This window comes from Poecilia reticulata, chromosome 11, assembly GCF_904066995.2.
Source record: "Poecilia reticulata chromosome 11, P_reticulata-male-v2, whole genome shotgun sequence".
Taxonomy (NCBI): domain Eukaryota; kingdom Metazoa; phylum Chordata; class Actinopteri; order Cyprinodontiformes; family Poeciliidae; genus Poecilia; species Poecilia reticulata.
This window is the reverse complement of record NC_088840.1, coordinates 18,202,299-18,227,678: the sequence shown is the minus strand read 5'-3', so window position 1 is coordinate 18,227,678 and position 25,380 is coordinate 18,202,299. Positions and strand designations below refer to the sequence as shown.

The following is a 25,380-nucleotide window of genomic DNA, read 5'->3' as shown; positions in this document are numbered from 1 at the left end:
GGCATAAGTTTCTAACATCAATAATGAAGGGACGGCAACAAAAAGGAGTTTGAAAAAGGAGTTTGCATAGAGAAACGGTTCCAACGAGCGTTTCAACCTGAACATCATGTCTTGCATGTGACGCACCAGCAGCCTCCGAGTTATTTATTTTAAAAATCCCTCCTCTCAGTCTGCCATTTCTTCCCTTCGGAGTGCAGCAGCACTCTGAAAACCTGTGCACATCAAAATGTCATCTCTCCTCTGCCGGGATGATGCGCCTGCGGGTCTCTGCACACCGCAGCAGCGCATGGCCTCTGGACCTGTAATCTACTGCAAAGCACTTCTCCCTGGCAGATCAAGCTGGGGCCGTTTGCAGGCAGGAAATGCGAGTCCGTCATGCGAGGTGGACGGTAAAAAACAATAAGGAAGGAGCTCAGCATCAGAGTCCGTCTTCTGCTCCGCTCAATACAAAAGAAAAAGAAAAACGACGATGATGATAAACTTTCTGTTCATCTCAGAACCTTTAAAAGATAAAAATCCATCCTGCCAACCCGCTGTCGTGTCTGATCCTCGCCATGATCGGCCCCGTTTCATTTCTCGTACTCCAGGCTGTGGTGGTGGGGGAAAAAAAAGTGTCGAGACGACCGAAATGAGGCGCTTCAGCTCGGTGTTTCGCCTAATGAGTTATGCGTTTGATTTAATGTTAAGATTTTTATCACACTAAAAGAAATTAAAAAGATATTCAGTGCATGTTCCGCCTCCTGTAGGAGGGTAATGTGTCCCCAGATGAACGCTGCTGCTGTTGCTGCTTCATTGTTTTATAGTTTTGGGTTTATTGAGGTCTCACTAGGCGGGAAGAGAATCCATACAACAATCAGAGAGGAAAACAATCCCACGGGAAGCTGGAAACACTGTTAATGTCCAAGAGAAAGGAAATAAACGCACACAATCAGCCTTTTTTTTTCTCAATATATAGAACTTTATTTAAAATATTGTTACAATTTATTACTCTACACAACATTTTTTAAAACTTTTTTCTTCTTTTTCATGTATTTATACTGGTTAGTAAACCTTCAAAGACCTTTTTAAATATAAAACCTTATACTTCTTTTTTTTTAGCTTGAGTTAATTGTAGTCTTTATACACTTATTAAATGAGAAACCGCATGTCTTTTAACCACCGTGTGTGTTTAGGTGGTCGTCCGTGCAGCTGAAACGAGCGCCTCAACGGCTGAAGCACGAGAAAACCACCAATCTTTACGAAATCTGCTCCAATAAATAAAAAGGCTCTGAGTTGGAGAAAAACCAGTCCGCTTCTTCTGTTAGGACTCTTTAAACAACACCTTAGTGATAAAGGGGTTTTTTTTTTTCTTCTTTAATGTGTCAGCGTCTTCCTGCTTCCTGCTTTGGAAAACCTTTCAAAGCAGTTAACAGATAACTTTAAGTAGGCAAATATTTTAAAAACACATCCACCTGTCATGTTAATTAAAGGTAAAAGATGCAAACACTGATCTGATCTGGATGAATGAATACTGAGTTTGCACTAGAGATGCACCGAGAAGAACTGGGCGAAAAGGACAGAAATATGGTTTTTTCCCCCAGTTAGTGAAGAGACTATAACTTGGTACAAGTTGCAATAACAACACTCTTATTAAGTTATTAAAAGGAAACTTCAAGTCGTTCATTCAGTGTGTTATTTTTAAACAGAGTTGGGTTCTCGGGGATAACAAGATGGCTGATCGGAGTGAAGCAAACTTGCATTTTTGGTCATTTTGAGCTTCCAAACAGAGTCATGAAAAATTCAGGATTCTGTAGGAGTCAGACGTTTAACGTTAGAAATGCTAATTGTGCTAATCAGTTTTGCAAGATTAGCACAACTTGTATATAATAATATATCCATTTTACAGCAACTCATCTCCAACACACACCCAGTGTGACGTCCCCTCTTATTAGCCAACGACTGTAACCTCATTTTACATCCACGTGTTGCCAGTTCTGTTTCTATTTTGTCTACCAGAAAAAAAAAAAAAAACTTTTCATATCCATGTACTCGGATCATTTCATAGAAGTACAGTTTTCTGTGTAGTTCAGTAATTTATGAGCCTCAGTTTCACCCATCGGTTGATTACTTTCTAGAGACTTTGTATTATATATTATTACAAATGATTTTTGATCTGGTTCCTGTTTCATCCAGCTGACTGTTGTAAATATGACTGATTACAACCCATAATTAGGGGGATATTAACGTTTTGATTCATCCGCAAAATTACAGCAGACTACAAGTGGATACTAGAGAAATCAATTTAAAAAGCCGTTAGTTGTTAAAGCTTGTACAAAGTGTTCCAATGAGGAGTAAGAATCTGTACTGGTCATTTCGTCTCCAACACTTTTGTACTTTTGCAGTTTTGTTCTTTTCATACTTGAAAAAGTCGGACACATAAAGGAGCAGTCAGTCACAGGACGCTTTGTACCAACCGGGTGTCAATTGATACCCAGATTGGGACGCTTCATACTGGCTTCAAGAACTGACTATTTTATTCCAACTCTACTGAAATTTGACTGTCTACTAATACAGTCAGTGCTTATTTGGTTTTGATCAGGGATCATAATCTCTCATATTTCATAATTATCAGTCTAAACAACAATCAGAATCCTAATCAATGCAAAAAAGATGGCAAAACATGAAACACTCAAACAATCTGAAGTGTTATGTTATTAAATTAAAGAGTGCCAAACTGCCTAGAGAAATGATCGGTTCGCACGCAAGCAAAAATCCAGGAACTTTCAAAATTGAACAGTTTACATGGTAATTTATGTGATTTTTGAAATGTGGATTAATCACAACCAATACAGTAGTTGCCATTTTAGGTCAAATTAGTGCAATAAAAAAGGTTTTTAATGAAGTGCAGCTCTTGTTTTCATGCATGTGAGTATATTTATACCAGTCCTCAATCACATGCACATAGCACACACTGAGTGAGGCCACGCCCCCTACATGCAGAGTGCGTTTTTTCCTTCGCAGGCACAGATTGTTTGTATTTTCAAACATATATAATTGGAAAAAAAATTACTTGCAAATGGGACATTTACTTAAATAGTTAAATTTATGCAATTTATTTCCAGTTATTTCCCATAATTACCAAGGAACGGTTCAAATTTGACATTTTTCTGACTTTGCAATCCTGCTGGTACAAGAGTTTTTGTTTTGGGGTCAAATGGCAACACATGGGTCTGCAGCAGAGGAATAAACCTGCTAAAGAACAAATTAAAAAGAAAAAAAAAACATTTTTGAATGCTTTTACAGCAGGTACCCGCCTATTAGTGAATTTTTTTAGAAGAATGTAACTTGAAATTGGTCACGGAAAAATTTGCCTATTCAAAGTTTCCCCCAGAAAACTTGCTAAGCCCGGTGGTTGGGCGCTAGAGCCGTCATTCATCCAGCGGCCCGTCGTGTTTTTGAGTTAAAAATGTTCCAAAATTGACAGGAAATTTGAAAATATCACTTGATAATCATGTGTTATTGAAAGATTGGAAGATTAACACCTGAACACCAACTAAAAAGTCTTAAAAAATGCAAAGATTTTAAAAAGACTTAAATAAATTAGTAATGCTTACTATCCTGGTGGGGGCACAATTAAAGCCTGGTGGCCCGCCAGGCTTATAAAGGGGAAAACCCTGATATTTGTGGATTTCTTCAGAGCATATCTGAAATATCTGAAAAAAAAAGCAACTAGGGAATCTGAAATATCAGAGCAATGCTACTTGACCAGCTATTGGCTGGTGTTTACAAAGTAGCCAATCCGGAAGCATAGATAAGAAAACCATGACTGTCAGCCTCGTTAGCAAGACGGTCTCTACTGTGAGTATTAGTGCATATTAAAGTAAATTTGGTGGATATTCAAGAATACCAGGGCTCCACTGTAATCATAGTTTGAACAAAAAACACAGATCGGCCACCAACTCTTACCGGTGCATCTCTAATTCAGGTATTAGTGCTGGTAATGAGACTCCAACTGAACCCATCAAACAAACAAAAAATAACTCAAAAATGTCTGGATAAAAGACGAGGAGTGTGATCGTCATGAAATGCTCCACATCTAAAAAAGAAAAGGCCCACTATGCTTGTTTAACACAAAAACCCTGACGACAGTTTAGCTAGCGAGGAATAAACTCTGTTTCTCTTTCATTTTACTTTCACTATCACTATATTTGCTGCACCAACATTCATGTCAATTATCTCCTACTTGAAATAATTATTTTTGAAAAACCAACAGCGTAATTAAAAGCTCGGGTCGCCCAGCATCTCCCTCTCTCTCTCACACACTCACACACACACACACACGCACAGACACACACACACACACACACACACACACACACACACGCACAGACACACACACACACACACACACAACAGGTCATCTCTACAAAACGCGCTTCTTTACATTCCTGTCGCGTCTTTGCTTTCATTTTCATTATAACATTTAGTTTCACGGGTTCGACGGACGACAACTGACGCCATCAACACACACACACACCTGCCAATGACCGAGCTGTAAAATGATATCTGATACAGACGAGACAAAACAAACCACAAATATATATATATATATTTTCAAAGCAACCAAAAGCAGCTTTCTATAAATCTATTCACAGCAGCACGAGCCACGGGGACAGAGAACAAACATCACACAGTGGGGGGAGAAAATAAAATAAAATAAAAATAATTATAATAAAAGACACACACATACACACAACCCCAAACACAGCTCCGAATACATTATCAGGAGGAGCGAGTCGGTTGGCTGGCGGGAATAAAAGGAACAGAAGCTGCACTGAGCGTGTTGAGCCAACGTGTTGCTGCCACGGCAACCGCATCCCCCTGCGATGATGGGAGACTAAACCTGGAGAGAGCGAGGGAGCAGAGGACAAACAAGGCAGCGAACACAATCACAAACCTCAGACTGTCTCTCTTCTCTTTCTCGCGCAGAAAAAAACATAAATATCATCATCATGGCTGAGCAGCTGCAGTTCTTAAATCATCCAGATCCAAATTGGCCATTACTTTGGTGGTCCAGCAATCTGCACAGCCGCAGCTTCTCAATCAAACGACCCAGGATGAGTTTAACAACGCGCTACACCAACATGTTAGCCGTTTTTAACCTAAAGGCAACCATTACATGACATATTCTGTTCTGCTCTGGTAGCAGAAAGACGGGGATATGTTTTTTTATTTCCTGTGTGTGTGTGTGGGGGTTCAGCAATGTTAGCCAAACAGGAGAAAAACCCCATTAGTCTAAATCTGTCCAACATCTCTGCCGTCCTCAGTTTAAACCCCTCCATCTTCAATCTGCGGCTCTCACACCAACAGCTCATCAAACTCGTCCAATCAGAGCCTCCGGGCTTATCAGCAATGTCAACGACAAACACAGAGGACGCACTCAGACGGCACAATGCTCACGGAAAGCTCGTTATGACAGCAGAGAAACACTTTACACTTAAACGCAAGAGAAAGAAAGACCACCGTGAACAAAAAGTATTGATTTGAAGTTTCTGGCAAATTGTGAGCGAAGCGAAGGAATGACTCAGAAATGATTGGTTGAGAGCAGGCATGGGCCGGGCTGAGATTCTCACTGCATGGTATCCTCAGCTAAAAAAAAAAAATCAGTTTTATGGTGTTTACGCAAAAATGTAACCAAAAAAAAAAGTAATAGTGTTGAGCTCAAAATTCAAGATTCAAAATTAATTTCCATCCAGCTAAAAAGTTTGTTTCCGATAGGAAACGGTGCAAGCATCCATCAGAAGATGATAAAACATAAAGAGAGGATCAATTTCAACGATGAAAGCAAAGACGTTTTATTGGTTTTAGCTCAATCCAGCCCTTCTTATAGTTGCTGGTCAGAAGAAACATGTTGGTAAATTAAAAGATGCATCTTAAAACCAAATCTGGAACAATTTTGGGCTTAACTTTATTAAGCCATTTTATTTTCTAACATAGATTTTTGCCTAATTTTATAGTTTTGAAATTTATCCTGGTACTACCACGGCTTACCTTGTGTTGCCTTTTAATTTTGAAATGTTTAGTTTTATATTATTACACATTTTCTGGACTTTTCTGTGTTTCTTCTACAAGTGCCGTCTGTCTTCTGTACTGCACACATATTTATTAAACATATTACCTTTTATACTCCCCTTTTTTTAAACTCTGTACTGTCAGGATCTGGCCGTGTTTTATTTGCTTTTGTTGAACATTAACCTTCTTCATTACTTTTATCTTTATTCATAAAGCTAAATGACAAAAAGTCAAAGCCTAATTTTAAAACAGTTTTATGCACATAAATTAAAACCACCTACATTATGTATTTGCAGATTAGTAAAGAAAGAGTGTAGTAACCTCTGTTAGAGCAGAGCTGTGTGATTCTTTGCTCTGTACAGCTGAAGAAAACTTTTACATCACCAAAAGGTATTTACTGGTAGATTTGGGAAATTTCATCTGCTCTGAAACTTTAACGCAGACACCGCTAACCGGCCCATGCCTCGTTGAGACAAACCTCTAACCCTCAGTGGGACAAACAAAACTACAAACCCAAAGTCAAGACGCTGACGCGCTCCGTCTCCTGGCAACGCAGAAAAACATAAACAAACCACCACGTTTGTCGTCAGAAAGTCACAAAGGCTTCTGTCAAATGTAAAATGTTATCAAGTTGCATTTGCACACATCAAACACTGTATCCATGTATGTGCAGAAGGAGGAATCACTCTGAATGCGGATGGCAGTCACACACCTTCATGCACAACTGCTTTCACACACACACACACACACACACACACACACACACACACACACACACACACACATCTTTTCCTCCTGACTTGCTTAATGGACAAACTGCAGGAGACTGATACTTTCGGGTGGCTTACAGACCCGGAGGGAATCACACTGAGAACATTTCCATTCCAGCTCTCCCCCCATCTTAGCTGCTGCTGCTCCCTGGTGGCCGCCCAACAAACTGCAGCTCGGGGCACACGACCTCGTGAATCCGTTTATATTCACAACCTGACATTGCATAAAGTGAGACATTTCAAAAACATTAAAGCTTTGGCTCAACGCATTTTGTTCAGGAGCTGAGAATGTCAACACCACCTCTTCACAACCACCCAGCTCTGTCAGTTTGCCATTAAAAAAAAAAAATCACTTGGAATGAGGATAAATATCCATATGTTGAGATTAATGGCCGAGCGCCAACAGAAGTCACTCTCTGCTGTATTAAGCTGGAGGACGAGGTGAAAGATGGAGATTAGTTTGAGCTCCCTGCCAGCAGCTCAGTTAGCGTTTCATTATGTCAGATCAAAACAAACAAAAAAAAAAACTAACTTTACTTGGTCTTATATTAATCTATATTTTCTTAACAGAGGCATGATTGTTAACATACAAATAATTACGAACACATCCATTTTCATTGTTACATTTGTGCTGGCCATATTCTCCGACAAAGACAGGACTCCAGAAACGGAAGAAAAATAAAAAACAACAAAAAAATTCTGTTAATGTCCGGCACCAGTGTAAGTGTAGAGCTGGATTTTGCTTGTGTTTATCACTGACTTATAGAAGTAGAACCCATTGTCTGCTGCACCTCTCCTCTTCGTGTCTCAGCTCGATTTACCATTCGAGACCCAGCAGCAGAACATCTGGACCCGACAGTCGTCCCAGAAACTAGCTCTTTCACCGAGGAGCTCCCGTCGCGAGGGTGTGCGACCGGAACGCCGCTTACGCGCCTCGACCCGTCCAGTGGTGAGACGTTTCTAGTGTTGAGCCAAACATCACAGGGTAGATGCATGGAGGAGAAAACAACAGACACACGTTGGAGATCTAGTAAATTACACGAAAGCTGGTTGATGCTGCTTCTCCTTCGATTCTCTTCTCACTCTGCCCCATCCTTGGATTTATTTTGGGAGTGACTTTTTTTTTCCTTCCTCCGCCTCAGACTCTCACTTCTTCCGTTTGTCAATGGTCGCTCTCTGTAGGTGGCTGTGATGATGCGAGTGGATCAGTTCTAGTTTGAGTGAAGAATACCTTTTTTTTTTTTTTTTTTTTTAGGACGTTGCGATTTCCCCCCCTAGGTGGCGCCATCCCTTCTGTTGCGTCTCCAGAGGAGGCAGGTACTCTGGAAGGCAACAAGTCTGAGTGACCGTCTTATTTTGAAAGCCATGCTGCAAGAACACAACTAGGGCTCAAACGATCAATCGGATTAATCACGATTAATCGTCAACTAAATCATTAATCGATTAATCGTTAACTGGTGTATGCAGACTTACAAAAAGACCATCTACTGAAAGAACAAACTCAAAGCAGTAATTAAAACCATATAAAAAAGATATACATTTTGCATTTAAGATGAGAAAAATACAACGAAAACATTTTTAAGTTAATATGATCTACCCAGAACTCCTCAAGTGGCACAGCAGTAGCTTAAAAAATCTCTTATTAAGCAACTTTTGCAATCCAGTTATTAATCGATTAATCCATAAAATAATCAACTGCTCAGTTCTGCACTGTATTGATATAAATTCGAGCAGAAAGCATTGAGCTCATCACATGATGATGATGATAGAAGTACATTTTAGCTGCAGATGCTACAAATGATCAAATGTTCTCTAAAGGAATGCCGTTATTGCGTTTTAAGCAATAAAACATTTTGCTTATTGAATTATTTGTTTATTTGCATCTTTCAATGCACTTCTAATATTGTATTGTTTATACAGTAGACTTTATGCACAAGCAGTAAACGCAAGAGAAAGCAGATCATGCAGGAGTTGATCAGCTGTCACATAAAATCCCAATAAAACTCCCTGGAGTCTGTGGCTAAAGCATAAAGAAGCTTTTGCAAGGTCCTCTGAGGGGTATAAATGTAAAAGTGCACATTCTAAGAAAGATTCATTTGCCAAATTTCAATCAGTACAATTTCATTTTCAATAAATAAAGAATTACTGGTTGTAATTCTCCCCTTTCCCCCTGACATTTTAGGTTTGATTCGATACGATGTTGCATAATTCATGTTCCCAGATGGCTGCCATCGATCAAAGCGGCTCTCAGACTGCATATTCCTGTGCGATAACAACCTGACCTCTTGACCTGCAGCAGTGCTTTTAACAAACTAAAGACTTTAATCTAATGAACTTTACTTCCAGAACTGCTCACCATTGTTGCTGCAGTTTTTGTTGTCTTTATCGGATTCCTCTTCCTCCACCTGAAAGAGATGAAAACAACACATACACACACGGGAATCAAAAGCTGACATTTTAAACACAAATCCAAGGGAAAACATGCAAGACTGCAGAGAAGAATGAAAGAACATGCTAAGTTTAGACATACAAAGCTGGCACGAGGTCGCATATTTCCCAACAGAGGAAAGGAGGAGTCCCTTACCTGCTTCCTCCACTTCAGCTCACAAAAGACACGCTCGAAGCATTCATGCATGTAGTTGAACTGAGGAGAGAAAAGAAGGGAAGCCTGTTAACGACACTTTCCATTTGCTTATTAATACATATGAGGCAAAAGGTGCCATTATTACATTGTACATTAAAGATAGCCAAACTTTACCATCAAACACTTCAGAAAAATACTTAATTCTGCACTTTTTAGTGATTGATAGAGCTGCATTTATGCATTTGTTGTGCTTTTTTTAAATTACGTTCTCGTTCTAGATATCGAGGAATGGAAATTAATCAGAAAAACACTTTATTTCTTCATTATGTTTGTGGTCTTGAAGCAGATGCCCAATAATATTAGGTAAAAAAAAGGAGGAAATTTTGATGTTACTGACTGGAGGTGAAAATATTGATGGTAACTGATCAATATTTTCCTCCTCTATTCTTGTTTCTCTTTCATTATTACAAATCTTTCCACATTAATGACAGTGAAATCTCAATCATATCATCGATGTAAAACTGCTATTTTTATCATAAGATATCAAACCTGATATTTATTCATCACCTCCGACAGTGAGCATCTCGAGATTTATCACATTTGTAGCAAACAAATAAATGACACAAAGCCAGAGACGACGTGAAACCAAAACGTACGTATGGAGTAAAAATCTTAACCCAGCGCGGTTTCTTCTCTCCTCTGGCGTACTCGAAGCAGAAAGCCATGCCCTCCTCATCAGTGTCCCAGCGCTGCATCTCTGCCCACTCGAAAGCTATTACCTGGTTCTGAGGAAGACACAGACGACTCAAATGAAAAACAAACATCCATCGGAACGCTGGAGAGAATATCTACGTTGAAAATCCAGGTTCGAATAAGTCGAAGCCGAACTCCCGACGCAAACGGGAAAAGCGCTAAAATTTAAAAGTAAGGATATGAACGCAAAGTCCGCTCTGCTGCTCTGCGTTCAAACTAGCGCGGCGGTCACCTCCAGCGTGCCGTCCTCGGTGCACGCGTGCAGCTTGAAGTGATGGACGCTGATGGCGGTGATGACGTGGCCCTTCCTCCTGGAGTCACAGGAGCAGTGGGGGAAGGCCACCTCGTTGTAGCCCTCGCATGTCCGCAGCAGGCTCAGGTACTGAGGAGCATCACAGCAAACAGCAGGTCAATATTATCCCAACCAGCTTAATCCAATGTGATTAAAACAAGCAAAAGGTCAAGCAGAAATAAAAGGAGGAAGTCAGAATATAGGCTACAAAAACACAACAAACGCGACATTAAAATGTGCATAAAAGCAACGTATCAGAGTGTGAATGTGAGGGGAACATCTACAGCAGTCGGATGTTTTTAGACTTTTATAGGTAGGGAGATATATAATTTCCTCCTACTTCCACCTCTTTGGTCTGTCACAGAAACTCCTGACAAAATACACAGGAACTCGCTACTGTAAAAGGGAAGTGCTTTTCACAAGGCACTGTAGTTTGATTTGACACAAACAGCGACTTCAGCACTTCAAAAAACACAAACAAAATCTTAGAGAGTATTTTGGTCTAGTTTCCAGTGGAAACATCTTAGAACACTTAAAATAAGACAAAACTACTGAAAAGCTATTTTTCAGACATTTTCAGAACAAGACATTTTAACTTATGGAAAAAATGTCTTGTTCCACTGGCAGATTATTTCACTTATAACTAGTATTTTTTTAAATCAATAACAATGATTTATTGGCTTAAACAAGCTCATATACATTGCTGAAAAGTTACTTGTATGTTAGTTTTGTCTTGTTTCATATGCACCAAGATATTTGCATTAGCAACTCGACCAAAGCTAGACCAAAAAATTTCGTTTTTTTGCAGTGAGTTAACGGTTCAAACAAATCTATGTGAGCTCGGTGGTTTTAGGTCTGAGGGAACCATTGAGGGTTGCTTTCGAAACTGTGAAAAGACTTCTGACTCCGTCTGTCCGTGTTGGGAGTGATCTGCCGAGAAATCTCCCCCCAGTCCCTCCCAGTAAACAAAGACTGGCTTGTGGTACTGACTGTGGCCATCTTGCGCTGCTCTGCCAGTTTCTGCAGCTGGTAGGATTTGTCCTCCGTTTTTATGAATCCCTTCTTCACATCGTCCAGTGCCTAACCGGACAGAGAGCGCCGATGAAGGGGGCAGGGGGAAGAGAGGCAGAAAGAGATGGAGGGAAAATTATTACATGTTCAAGAGGCAAAAACACTCAGTGTGACTGTCCAGTAGCTGTTCTTTATATTTCTCTGCAGTCTAAACATGGGTCAGTTTGATGAAGAGTAAATAAAAATATCAGGATTTCTTATGATTAGATTCTCACAGGCATTTAGAATAAAGACAAATAATACTCTATGATCAAAAATGTGGATAATTGTTTGCATTTCGTGAAAACACAAAGTTCAGTTTCTCATTTCATTGTACCGGAACAAATCCTGCTGAAAAATGAAGTTAGCGTCTCCATTCAACTTGTCAGTGTACAGAAGTATGAAGTGCTCTTAAAGTTTCCTGTTAGGTGGCTCCAGATTTGATAAAACACAGCGAACCAACAGCTGACATGGCTCTCCAAACCCTCGCTGACTTCACATGTGGAAACACCTGTTCCTCCAGATTCTTGATTTCAAAATGAAATGCAAACTTCCTTTTCATCTGAAGAGACACCCTGAGACCACTGAGGAGTTATACCCGTTTCTTTTTCTCTCACATTTCTTCTGTCCACTAAACTTTCATGCCTGGATGTTAATAGCATCTTCTGTGGGAAACTTTCTGATGGACAGCTGTCAAATTATCACAGCTGTGCATGATGATTTAGGCCACAGTGTCACTTTCTTGTATTAAAAATGATTTTTTTATTGGTTTTATGTGATTTTCAAATTCTATAAGAATTCACTATAATAAAATCTCAGTAGCTTTTTTTTGCACCTGTATAACAAGGAGATATTATCTGTTGAGTTTGATGGTGGAAATATTTCCTAACTACTAAATTTAGTCTATTTTAAGAGAGGGTTAAACATATAACGTCTCTGGTGTTATAATAATAATAATAATTTTAAAAAAGCCTTGAACCAATAGAAATTTTATGACAAAACATTTTAACAGACCTCTTAAAACCTCTGAATGCTTCAACACCAGGAAAGAGGCCAAGCTTATAGTAAAATGTATTAATATGACAAAAACCCACATCAGCACATGTTTAGCAGAGCTCTGCTCACAACTTTACCCAAAGTGACTGCATGATCTGAAAATGTTTGTTTTGGTGGCTCACTGCTAACCTTTAATGGGTCACTGCTGAACGGCACAGGCCTCAGGTGATGAACGACCTTAGCACTCAGCACACAGCTGTGCGCCTGTTGCTAATATGCAATGTAAACTCATGGTGTGCGTTTCAGGCTGCCATTTGCACTTAGATACAAACCACTGCGTTTATGATTTCTTATATAATTCGCCTAGTTATATTTCCTATGTTACTTTAACCGTGGTGACAAACTGTAAGCAAATGTGGCCTGACTTGAGTAGCCAGAGGTAAAAATACTGAGCTAATTTTCTAGTCAAAAGGAAGATCAATTTCAAACTAAAACAGGTTTCAGAGCTGTTAACACACCTGGTGGAAGCAGTAGTGCAGTGCCAGCGGGTTGTCTCTGAGCAGCTCTTCTTCTTGGACGCTGAACAGCCATTTGCGGAGCGCTAAGCACGTCCCAGGAACGGCGGATGTGTAGTTCTGCACATAGAGCTTGTGGGGGAACTCGTTCGGAGCGAGTTTCCTCACTGCAACCGAACCAGGAAGAAGGGAAAAGAATGCGCTTAAGTAAAAATAAATCACGGCAGAATTACCACAACACTTGCCCTCAGGTGACACCTCCACGTTTACAAGTCTGGCACTCGTGTAATGAACTGACTCGCGCTCTCACTAAAAGCAGGGAAATGGAGCACATCACCCCGGCTTTGCGCCGACTCCCTGCAGCTCAGAGAACAGACTTTAAAATACTTCTGTTAGTTTAGGAATCACCGAACGGCTCAGCATCACAACACATTAAAAATCTGTTGTTGTGTCCACTCTGCATCTCCAGAGCCAAACATAAAGAAGCAGAATTCACTTTTTATGCTCCTCTAATCTAGAATAAACTTCTAGAAAACTACAAAACAGCTGAAACACTAACTTCATTTAAGTCAAGCCTAAAAACTCTCCATTTCAGAGTCGTCTGTGATTAATAACTGGAACACTGATCAGTAGATTGGATGTTGATGCCATTTGACAAAATCTAACACTTACTGCTTGTTTCATAATATTACTTTATTACATTTTTATGATGTGAAGAACTTTGAACTGCCCTGCTGCTGAAATGCGCTACGTAAATAAACATGACATGATTCTGAGAAAGCTTCACAACAGATTTCTCACCAAAAGAATGGTTGATGACTTCAAAAAGAGCAAAGTAGCTTGCCATAATACTGTCCATTCCAACCTTCAGCACTAAAGCCTAAGAAAAAATAAAAAAAGAGCAATATGAACCCAGTTATTTCTGAGCAGACAGTTTCTAACACAACATTTGCTTGAATTGCTGCATCAGTGAAGCAGCAGCTGCTCTTACCTGGTACACCTGGTCCGTCGTGCTGTTTTTACGAACCCGCACAGAGATGGTGGTTTTGTCGGGCAGCGCTATCCGCAGCTCCACGTCTGTGACTCCGTTGTAGTTCTGCACGCAGAAAACACAAACAGTGTTGAGTGCAGAGCTGAATTTGTTACAGCTAAAGTTTGTGTGTTAGCATACAGCAGTGTCATGCTTTTTAGTTTAGCGGCTCGCGGGTTGCTGCCAAAATTTTTAGATTTTCGCTACAGTTTTGATAACACTCTGGATATTTTAGAACAAAATATTTACATTGAAAGTGCTCCAAGACAGTTTTTATTATCTACAGTACATGTTCCACAAATTCTGGAATAATTTCCAGGCATCTCATCATATAGTCAGTGTTTTGTTTATTAGGAGTTAATCCAAGCTGCATAATAGATATTCTATACTCTGTCTAACTAATTCCTTTTAGATATCATCAAGTTGCAAATCTGTCCAATGCATTCCTCAAAAAATATTACAGAACGCACTCAAAGTCAATAAAATGTAAGTACATTTCTTTACATTTTTTTCACTGTCAGGGTAAAAATATTAAAAAAAAAAAAAAAAGGGGGAATGGACGTAAAATAAAAAAAAAGTGAAAATAAATCCTCTAACATAAACAGAAGATAGAATACAGATAATTTAAGAATAACACCAGTAAATATGATGCGCACCTCGTCTGATTCAGAGAGAAACTCCTGCATGATGTCACTCTCCCCTATCACCCGCACAGAACACACTGGAGACGGAAACAGAGAGAAAATGATCAGAGAAAAGCAAATAACTCCGGAGCCGTTAAATATTAACTATACACGGTGTTTTAAATCTCCACAAGGAGGATTTTTCATCCAAATTACATAAGATCCACACATTAACTGCAGTCTTAGCTCCACTTGATCAAGAGATTGAAAAGCCAACACGCACGCACGCACACGCACGCACGCACGCACCCACGCACACGCACACACACACACTGAAAACAAATGAAACATTCTGTCGGCTTCGTGCGTGTCCACCTCGCTCCAGGTACTCCTCCAGGCCTCTGCGCCGAGCGTCCAGCTGCTGTTCGGACAAGGAGAAGGGCCATTTCCCAGGAAGCTTTGGGAAGTTGAAGTTTGAGAATTCCCTCTTCAGGTTTTGGTGCAGGATGGCAAACTCTCTGTAGCGCTTTGAGCACAGCTGTCTGCCTGACATGTACACGTTGTACACCTGACATTGAAACACATGCAAACTAGCGTTAGGGAAAACATTCAGCGGGTATCTGTTTCCTGAAGTAACTGTTCCTTTTTTTTTTGGTACGCTTTCAGAGCTGAAATGATTATTAATTGTGACTAATCGATTATTGAAACAAACAACTAACATATAGACTCAAAAAAAGACAATTTGCTGAAAGAAAAAAAAAAAACATATTCAGAGCAGTAATTAAGCCAAAACTCTACAAAATATAAATACATTTAGCTTTTAAGATAAAACACTTTTGTCTGTCAATATATTTTGCCCAAAGCTCCTGAGGTGGCATTTCTTTTATATTCACCCAGTTCAAATTCATTAAAGAAATGCTACGTTATTGCATTTTGTTTATTTCTATCTTTTAATGTATTTCTAACATTGTATAGAAAATGCTAAAGTGGTTTAATGAAAAATCTGTATAATAATTGACAGATTAATTGATTACTAAAATAATTTAGGTGTAGCGTTATACGTTTTATGCAACACAAGTGAGAAAATGGGTCAGATCTACTCACCACAAACCTCTCCGAGTGCTGCTCCACATGTTTGTACGTGGGGATGGAAATGGGCACCGCCTGCTTGTCGCTGTAGTCGTAGTTCGGCTGGACGTCCTCCCCTCCTTCTAATCCATCAGCTTCCTGAGGCGGAACGGACAGAACGGCCAGAACCAGCTCCTTCTCCGCTGCACGGATCAGGTCGACCACTTGCTTATGGGTCGCTCCTTCCACGTTCACCCCATTCCTGAGTCAAGAAAAAGACGAGTGAAAATCGGAGGAGAAAACTTCCATTTCAGTCGTTATGACAGCTGTCTGTTCTCATGCACTTAAGAGGAATCATGAGTTTATTTCATGTGACCTGAAGCCAGAATGCAGGAGAAAAAAAAGATGCAACAAAATAAGATCACATGCTACACCAGATAATCTCTGCATTGGTGAAATCCTGCATCCATGAATATATTGAAGATCCCACTCAAGCCTATTTTTGGCAGGAAAAAAAAAACCAACACTTGTAATAAATATGCATGGACCCAATGCTTCCTGGGCATTATATGGTTACAGTGTGGTGTAATAACAGCACATTGTCCTTCACAGAGATGGGAGTAAGCCAGGTCAGCTCCATTGTTTTCCTTTCCTTTCCTTTCACCTCCCTCTTCTCGGCTTTGATGAGACCAGATGGTGACGGCATCAGGTGTCTCTGTTGCCCGTCCACCGAGAACCAGCAGGAATAAAAAAACAACAAAAAAACAAAAAGCAAAGACATGTGCACAAATCTATCACAACAGTTAATGTGTAATATATATATATATATATATATATATAAAACCATGTAGGACAGATATTCTAAGAATATCAATGGGAGGGAAAACACAGTCATATTAACTTATTAAGTAATGGTTGACCAATGAAACGGTCAACCAATAACCACAACTGATAGCCAACCACTGCTGGTCAGTTATCATCATGACGTAGGGTTTCGTTCAGCATCTGACAGATTAACACAAACCTGGTCTCTTACTACAGTGTCTAAAATAACAGACTAATTTCTGAGTCAAACTATAGGTATACAGGCAGAAAACTAAGATCAATTTGTAATATTTCTTCTATTGTGATCATTTCTAAAAGGAGACATAGCCGCTGGATTATAGAAAAAAGTACATTTATTTGGAAAAACCTAATGTGACTACCCATTAAGTTTCAAAACATACTGCTAAAGACAATAATTGCCTTGTTTTTTTTTGGTAAATTGCATTATTACTTCATCATTTTAGCTGAAGTTGAAACACAACCTCCATCTGCAAGAACCCGATTCTTTGAGTAGTAAGGATTTATGAACTCACAGCTGAATCAGTCCACTTACTGATTTACACACTGATGAATAAATAAACAAAACAAACAAATAAATAAAATTATACAAGCCGTATTGACCAAATTGATGAACACAGTGGGTCAGGAAATAAAGCCCAGCAATGGAAATAAAGTGTTTTATTTTTGGAGCAATGTTTTGTTCCTGTAAAACTATAATTAGATGCAATAACAGGGTTCAGGCCAAAAACCCCTGATAAATTATTCATGCCTTTTGTCCACACACGCTCATCGTTGCAGTTAAAACAGGCACATTTTCAGTCCATGTAAACCCCTTCTTGTACTGCATTGTTATACTTGTTTGAATTGTTTTTCAATTCAAGAAAATATAGAAATAAAAACGGCAATAACTGAACAAGTGATTGTCCTAAATGGTCAAGAGTTTAATAGAAAATGTGTACAGTCAGTCACTGCTGATTACTAAGATCTTTAAATAGCATGCAGATGCAGCATGGCTATTCTTACTTCAACAAAAACAGAAGAAAAGCAAGGTCACCTTCATGCAGAAGAAATGGCATAACGCTTCCTAAAGTTTGCTTTTTCCTTGGTTGTCAACAGTGATGACGTTGTCATACCTAATCAGATGATCCTTGTCCGATTTTCAAAATGGTCAAACCAGTTTATAGGACACATGATAAGTATTGGTCCTGCCATGTGACCTGAGACATTCAGAGACTAAAACGACAGGAAAAACTGAGAGGTCGTGTTGACAAAAACACATTCTGGTGTCTCAGCAAGTTGAAGCAGGCCAGGGTTCCTTGTTTTCTGTTTCTGTTCTTCCTTTTGTCCCCGTTTAGTCTGATCAGGTTCATTACAGCACAGGCGACTTTTCTCTGCTCCTGTTGCTGATTTTAAAGCTAACATGGGGGCAACTAGGGAAATTAAAAAGCTGCTAGCAGGTAAGATATAAAAATTTCACACATTCCAAGGGTCCGGGGTTACAGCCCTGGGGGAAGACTGTGGAATTTGACAACATTGTGAGTCTTGTCAACAAATAAGCATGGATTAGTGACTAGTGTAGTTTCAAAACCACTACAATTTTAAGTTATTCCCAATTTTACTGTGATTTTACTTAAATATCAGAGAAAGTGCAGAGTGATGGAGTTTTACCCGTCTGTCGTTCAGCAGGTCAAAAGAAGCCAGATACACTTTTAACACACAATAAACACATATTCAGCTGTTTGAGATTATTTCCAACTTTGACAGTCATTTACGGAAACTGAAGGAGCTCCATCAATTATGTTTTGGTGCAGTTAGCAAGCTAAGAGCAACATGTATGCTAAGGTGTAAGTTGCACTTTCAACATAGGAAAACCAATAGTTCAGCTTGTTAGGGGAGATGCTAAATTTGCTTGAAGTCAGGTGTAATAATCACAAAATAATTTGAGAAAGAGTTTATGTCTTATCGAAAACAAAAAAAAAACAATTTTATTTCAACTGTAACAATAAGTTTTACTGTCGTAGTAGCAGTAGGACGTACTGTTACTTTATGGTATTACATAAAAGCAATTAGATAGGAATTTTATTTGCATTTTTCATGGTTTTGAATAGGGCTGGACAACATGGCTGAAAAACATACCACGTTGTAAGTATTTCCCCATCAATCAATGTCAACAATTGTTGATTAGTTTGTCGTTTTAAAGATTTAAAATACTGCCTAACTAGTGGTGTGACATTTGCTCTTATCAACAGTTATCACTCCCCTCTGTTGTTTATTTTTGCGCAGCTATGAGGCACGGTGGCAAAACCTGAAACTGCTGATGCACAAGTTGCTCAACTGGTTGTTGCTAGGTAACCAACGAGCAAGTGAGTGAGTGAGTGAGTGAGTGAGTGAGTTAGTTAGTTAGTTGAAGCCACCTACCTTGCTAATCTTGCTGTGAGGTTAAGCAGCTAATGCCATTCCTCTGCCTACATCTCCCAGGATGCTGTGTGGTTTAATTAATCAAAATGTTGTAAATAACATTGCATCCAGCCCGAAGATTTGTATTTTTTATTTTTCTATGTAATACTTTATGGTGCAAATCATTGTATGCATTTTTATTCCTCTATTTTCAAAAAATGCTACAGTTCATTGTAAAAAAAATTAAATAAAATCAAATAAGAGTCAGTTACTTTTTTGACAAAACTTTGTTTAGAATGACTGAAATAGAGCTGCATGTTGACACAGTGGTTAGAACTGTTGCCTTGACGCAATAAGGTCCTGGAGTCTTTTTGCACAGAATTTGCATGTTCTCCCTGTGCATGACTGGGTTCTCTCTGGGTACTCTGGTTTCCTCCCAAAGTGCGAAACTATGACTGTTAGAGTTAATTGAATACACTTAAATTACTCTTAGATTTGAGTGTATGTGTCCCTGTTTTCTTATGATGGACTAGCGACCTGTCCAGGGTGCACTCTGGGCCCCAAGAGACAATATTTTAAATCATCAAGAGAAATAAATAAGATCCAGCTATTGATGTAAAAACTATGGTTGGGTTCAAAATGGTTTATTCCCCAGGATTTAGATTTATAATTTAATTTAACATACAAGGAGGACTTCCAACCTCAAAGACTAGAACCTCATTGCAAAAAGTGAATAGTGAAAAACACCTATGGAAACATGCAGGATGCTTGCAGAAAATGATAAGAGACGTTTGATTACTGTACTGCCAAGGCATTGTACATTAAAACATAAATCAAAACAAAAACAAACTCATTTATTTAAACCACTTGAGTGATTTATTATCCATCGGCATTTGCTCTCAGAAATAAACCTCTAGAATAAACTAGAATAACTTTTAACCCTAAATCCCAAAAAGTGAAAACTGAAAGTAACAGGTAAAACATCATCTGTCTGAATATGTAAACAACACTGATGTTGAAGGCTTCCCCTAAAGCCAGCTAGCTCTAAACCACAATGTTGAGGAACAACACTGCCGTCCAAACACTATCATGCAAGTTAATACTGAGTCAACATGGTTGTTGTTTTAATAAAACCCTTTGTAAGGCGCTGGAACATCCATTGCACAAGCGGTTTAGCTAAAAACAGAAGCTACCAGGCTTGCTAGTTAGCGCCAGCTAATCGACATGCACAGCCTGTTGTCCAACTTATGTAAGCTGGTTAGCTTTCTGTTTAACTCCTTAGCTAGGTCATTCGAGCTCCTTCACTAAATGCCAAATGCCAATGTTATATATATATTTCACCGGTCTTGTAACATGGCTAAAAGTATAAACGAACACTAATGAGTCACATACTTCAAATTGCATCCAAATGGGCTAAAGCTGAGGAGCTAGCCTCAGTAGCTTTTACTGGAAGGATTGACGCTGACTTACACTTCAAGGATCCTGTCACCCTTCGCTATCCCCGCTCGGTCTGCTGCACCTCCGGGTAGAACAGCGCTGACGTGCTGAAGAGGAGCGTACAGTTCCCCGTTGATGCTCCGAAGCTGCCCTCCTTCGCTGACCTGACCGCGAACATTGAAACCGTAGCCAGACTCCGACTTGACGATCCGCACTATCCGAGGACCAGACGTTACCGTTGCTGCGTTCTGGCCCGCGGACGAACCGACGACTGGACCGTTGTAGCGGGACGCCGTGGGGTGAGCCGGCCGAATTTCATCGCCTCCGACATCCGCCATCTTCTTCTTTTTCGGGCTCTTAAATCCCCCTCCCCTCTTTTTTTTGCAGTCGGTGATTTCCAGCAAATTCAAAACAACACTTGAGCTCTGTCCCTTCTGTTACGTTAGCTCCAAACAGACCGACTCTGTTGGCGAGGACACGCCCCTCGGTGACGGCACGACTCACAGCAACATCACGTGACCAACCGGAAGCGTCAGTATGTCGCGTTCTTCTCTCCTGTGCTGGCAGGAGGATTTGAGATATGAAGAAAATGTGCGATAAAGCTGCATTAAAAACATTTAATGTTAAATCAAAGCAACAGTTCTTACACACAAGTCATTGAGCTGACGTCATAAAATAATAATGTACAGGCCACACGATTATGGAGGGCCTAAAGCGCTGCCATCCTAAAGATAAATGAATCATTAAATAAGCATTTTTAATAAACAAGCAAAAAAAAAAAAAAAGTAAGTATGTGAAAACAACTCATTAACAAGTTTCTGCACTTATAAATAATTTAAACTGTAACTTTTGCTTCATTTGGGCAAATGGAAAGAACATACACATAATATATAACATTAAAGTTGTTTTTATTCTAATTTTAGTTTCTTCAATTTAGAGCTAACCTATCAGGAAATACAAGTTAATGCACTAGCCCTAAATATTTCAAGAAAACCAATTTCAGAGTAATTGAAATCATATCACTGTCACTGGGATAAAATAATAAAAATAGAGCTGATTAAATTAGTTCAACTACTAAATGTGCTAAGCTAATAAGACATATTTTGTTCCTTATGAGGTAAATGTGTCTTTTTTTTATCACAGCAAGCACATGCACAAAAAGGCATTACAATGGCTTCTTAAAGGCAAGTAAGAACATTCAGGTAGATTACTTAACCTGTGTTTCATCCTCTGGAGAAATATTTAAACCGTGAAGCTTCTTAGACGTAGCCTCTAATAAGTCTTGCATTTATAATGTATATAATGATTTCTTTTTCTGTAAAACCAACATTAGAAAAAAAAAGTAAAGTAAATCCTCAATTTAAAGCAGGCTTTCTTAATAGACATTTTAAAGTAGAATTACAGAATCCCAGATAATTAGGATTGTTTCGAGTAGCTAAAACAGTTTCCAAACTGTTATAAATGCTGCTTTGAAGCAAAAAGGCCTGGTTTTGAATCGGAACCTGGGCTCTTTCTGCATGCTTGCATGTTCTCCCCTTGCATGCGTGCAGCTTCCTCCCACCTTGCATTTGAGAAAAACCTCAAGTTTTTCTGCACACAGGTGGGACAAATACCCCTGCAGTTCTCACACCACCAAATCACCAGATAGACTATTTCAGAGGAAAAAGACTTTATTTTTACATGACAAAATCATGTGAATTCAGTGTTGTCTTTTTTCCAAATGGCGGATCTTTCAGTCAGCCTCAAGGGGGCGCTGGAGTTCCTATTGTTTCCCAATGAAGTGCTCATGGCACATCTGAGTGAGGCAGCTGACCAGGTTGACAAACTCACTGAAGTCCACGCTGTTGCTCTTGTTTGTGTCTAGGTCCTTGAAGATGCGATCGACTGCTGTCTGGTCATTGGCTTTCTGCGGTCAAAAAACAAAGTGTCACTCTATTTCTGACTTCAAACCTTCCTGTAGTAATCCAAAGTTAGCCAGTTTGTCAGTACAGACATACGCAAAGAGTGCCTTGCAGCAGTATTTTCTATGATATGCTATGAAAAAGTAATGCATTGTTGTGAAGTTGCTTATTAGAGGCTGAAGGAAAATAACACTTGATTAAATTAAAATTGGAAAATTAGACCATGTATTTCCATTCATCTCCTTCGTAATCAATAGCTGCCACATCTACAACCTCAAATACTTTGGACATTTTGAGATTGAAATGTGTTCCTGTTCTTCAGGTTTAGTTAGGCATCGACTGCATACACATGTCGTTTCTATGTGATGCATCAAAAATGATCACATTTGTGATTGGTTTGAGCACAAGGATTTTGAACAAAAAGCCTCTATAAAAAACATTTTCAAATTTCACATAATTATGAATGTGAATTTGCTTTGATCTAAGCCATACCATTGTAGCTCTGGTTGTATGTTTGGGTTCTTTCTCCTGCAGGAAGTTGAAGTCATCCCTTTAATTCCACATAACGTGCATAAAAAACAACATAAAATATCTATAATGGGGATGTAAACTTTCATTGAGCTTGTTGGGAGCAGGGCTTTTTACAAACTCTAACAGCTGCTGGGAGGAAGGAGATGTGATGCTGCTGCTATGTGTGTCCAGGATGCAGCAATCTGTCACTGAAGGAGCACAGCACGCCTTCTTTTTTTATTTGTAAAAAATGTGAAAACTGTGTATCTTTTACCTTCTACTCCATAACAAGTACAATACACTGAAGCAGGTGATGGTAACGTGAACAAATTTGGAAAATTCCAAAAGGTATGGACATTTTTACAAGGCAGTGTCACAGTGGATCATGGTTGAATGGCTCTGGGGTCGCTTACACACAGCAGGTCTCCAAATTCATTCTGCAGAAGCTCCTTCAGCTCCTCCTTATTCAGGGTGTGCTTGTCACCCTCTTTGCTGGCGTATTTAGTGAAGGTGGTGATGAGGAGGGCCATAGCCTTCTGGATGTCAGACATGATGGCAGCTAGGTTATGATAAAAGAAAAGAGAAAATGTAAAACAGTGCAAAGTGTGAGTAACTGAACAGTGATACATTTGTTGGAATCTTATTTTACTCTCACTCCACATTTCGAGGCCGGCATCAACATAATCTGTAAAATAATTCAACGAAATGCACATGAGCTGAGCTGGTGCTTGGTGTCATTATGTTTTTCACTGGCTGTGTTTTTCCTTTTTGCTTTTCCATGGAGCTGGATAAAAATACACCCTGGGTTTCCACCTGGGCCCCTCCGCTCTTATGTCACTACCACAACAGAGTAACATGGGGTCGTTGATATGGTAACAGCTCCATCTCTGCAGATTCCCTGACCTGCACATGCTGACGAATAAAGAACCTTGCGTATCATTGGTACTTGACGATGTTTTTATTGTTTGAATTTTGCACCATGGCAGCTCTGTAAAGGTTTTGCTGAACCAGCTGTGGTTGCAGTGTGACTCCTCCCTGGAGCATGGTTAGCAGAGGAAACTCTGCCATCAGAGAGTTTGTAAGCAGATGGGAATTGTGAGGGAAAGGGACACAAAATCAGCTCAGATGTTTCCATTTCCTCTGCCTGTTGTCTGTAATTTGTGTGTAAATCTGTGTATGAATAATACAGAAAAATTTAATGTTGCGCTGAATGGCTGTGTAGTACAATAAATGTAACTTGTAGAGCATAATCAAGACTAGGGAGCTCAGTTTTTTTAATTTTTAATTTTTAGTTTTGTTCAAAATTGGATGGAAAAGTAAAATCTGACACAAACCATAAAGATTAAACTGTACCAACGCCATTTCTAAAAAAACAAAAAAAAAAACAAAACAAAAACTGTAGCCATCTGGGATGTTTCAGGAAGTTAAATTCAACAAATAAACCAAAAAATATTTAAGTTTGCTAAACTTTAAGTTTAAGATATATTGTTTGAAGTACATCAAAAGTAAATACATCAAATAAAAGCCAGATAAAGAAGAGGCTTTTTACTCACCCAGGTTGAGATGGCAGAAGATTCGAATGTGACGTTGAGTGTTTTAATGAGCTGCAGGGATACAGAAATGGCTCTGAATGATGCTTTATACATCACCACACCCTGAATCCTCGCCTCTATGAACACTCCTCTTATCTCCAGCCACTCCTCCTTCTCTTTGGTCCTTTTGCAAGATCATCTACAACTTTTAGGACTTGCAATAATTTTCCTTGTCAAAACAATTTGATGAGCTGCTAAACCCAAAATGGTCTTCCCCTCTCTGCCTTTGGATGATGACAGAGCTAACTACAGGGAAATACTGAAAAAAAAAAAAAAAAAACTTGGTAAAAGCTGTTAAAGAGTTCAGATTGGTGTGAAGTTCACTTTCCAGCGGGACAACAAGCCTGATTTTTCAACAAGAGCCACAAATGCATGATTTATTAAAAAGAAACAAAACAAAAACCATCCAAGGTGAGAATCTGTGCCAAGACTTAAAACTTGATCTTCATAGCTCTTCTTCATCCAATATGACTCAACTTTGACAAAATTGGCAAAAAGGAAGAATAAGCAAACTTTTTCCAGACTTGGTGCACAAAAATAAAAATGAGGTGTCTCTGCAAATAAAGTTGGGAGAAAGGAAGAAAGGATAGAAGAAAGTCAGGCAGCACTCAAAAATGGAACTATAAAGAGGTTATTGTGGATGAAATAATTGAGAAACAAAACAACAGACATCTCGGCAATGCAACAGAGAATAAAGTTTGGACTTACAATTTACAATTTAAACTCTTATTCTCTTTCTCTAAACTTATCCAGACCTGGACAACATTCATGAGGAATTAATACTAATGCAAAGTACTGTAGCATAACTCTTTAACTGTGAACTGTAACAGATTGTTCTTGGTGTTCTGTGTAAGCAGAGGACTGTTTTCAGATTTGTTTTTTTGCTTGTTTTAGAGGCATGTGACTCTAAATTGAAAACACTGGACACAGTGCCTCACTGTGAGCCGTCTGTTAAGATCCCATTTGGCTTCATTCTTCTTTACAAA

At 39.2% G+C, this 25,380-nt stretch overlaps 2 protein-coding genes across 3 annotated transcripts in view; both read right to left on the bottom strand.

The window, feature by feature from the left end:
- The window catches only part of snx27a (sorting nexin 27a), a 47,596-nt gene extending 26,701 nt beyond the window's left edge, over positions 1-20,895 (bottom strand). Inside the window, exons 1-13 of one of the 2 annotated variants that reach the window (XM_008422488.3) lie at positions 20,425-20,895; positions 15,769-15,994; positions 15,040-15,232; positions 14,698-14,762; positions 14,003-14,107; positions 13,813-13,891; positions 13,015-13,178; positions 11,441-11,530; positions 10,391-10,540; positions 10,062-10,190; positions 9,406-9,465; positions 9,178-9,226; positions 1,085-8,143 (exon numbers count right to left, since the gene is read on the bottom strand). In XM_008422488.3, coding sequence (XP_008420710.1) covers positions 8,073-8,143; positions 9,178-9,226; positions 9,406-9,465; positions 10,062-10,190; positions 10,391-10,540; positions 11,441-11,530; positions 13,015-13,178; positions 13,813-13,891; positions 14,003-14,107; positions 14,698-14,762; positions 15,040-15,232; positions 15,769-15,994; positions 20,425-20,729 — 1,686 coding nt within the window. In that variant the 5' untranslated portion in view covers positions 20,730-20,895 and the 3' untranslated portion in view covers positions 1,085-8,072. Of the gene's footprint in view, positions 1-1,084; positions 8,144-9,177; positions 9,227-9,405; positions 9,466-10,061; positions 10,191-10,390; positions 10,541-11,440; positions 11,531-13,014; positions 13,179-13,812; positions 13,892-14,002; positions 14,108-14,697; positions 14,763-15,039; positions 15,233-15,768; positions 15,995-20,424 lie in introns of those variants that run through there. The other variant, XM_081612433.1, reaches the window with a different exon arrangement.
- Positions 20,896-22,043: 1,148 nt separating this feature from the next.
- On the bottom strand, positions 22,044-24,470 carry LOC103472692 (ictacalcin-like). The gene is made up of 3 exons (XM_008422489.3): positions 24,356-24,470; positions 23,216-23,361; positions 22,044-22,297 (listed from the first exon to the last, which is right to left on the bottom strand). Exons 2-3 carry the CDS (start codon positions 23,351-23,353, stop codon positions 22,154-22,156), a joined length of 282 nt encoding a protein of 93 aa, XP_008420711.1. The 5' UTR covers positions 23,354-23,361; positions 24,356-24,470; the 3' UTR covers positions 22,044-22,153.
- Between the last annotated feature and the right edge of the window lie 910 nt (positions 24,471-25,380).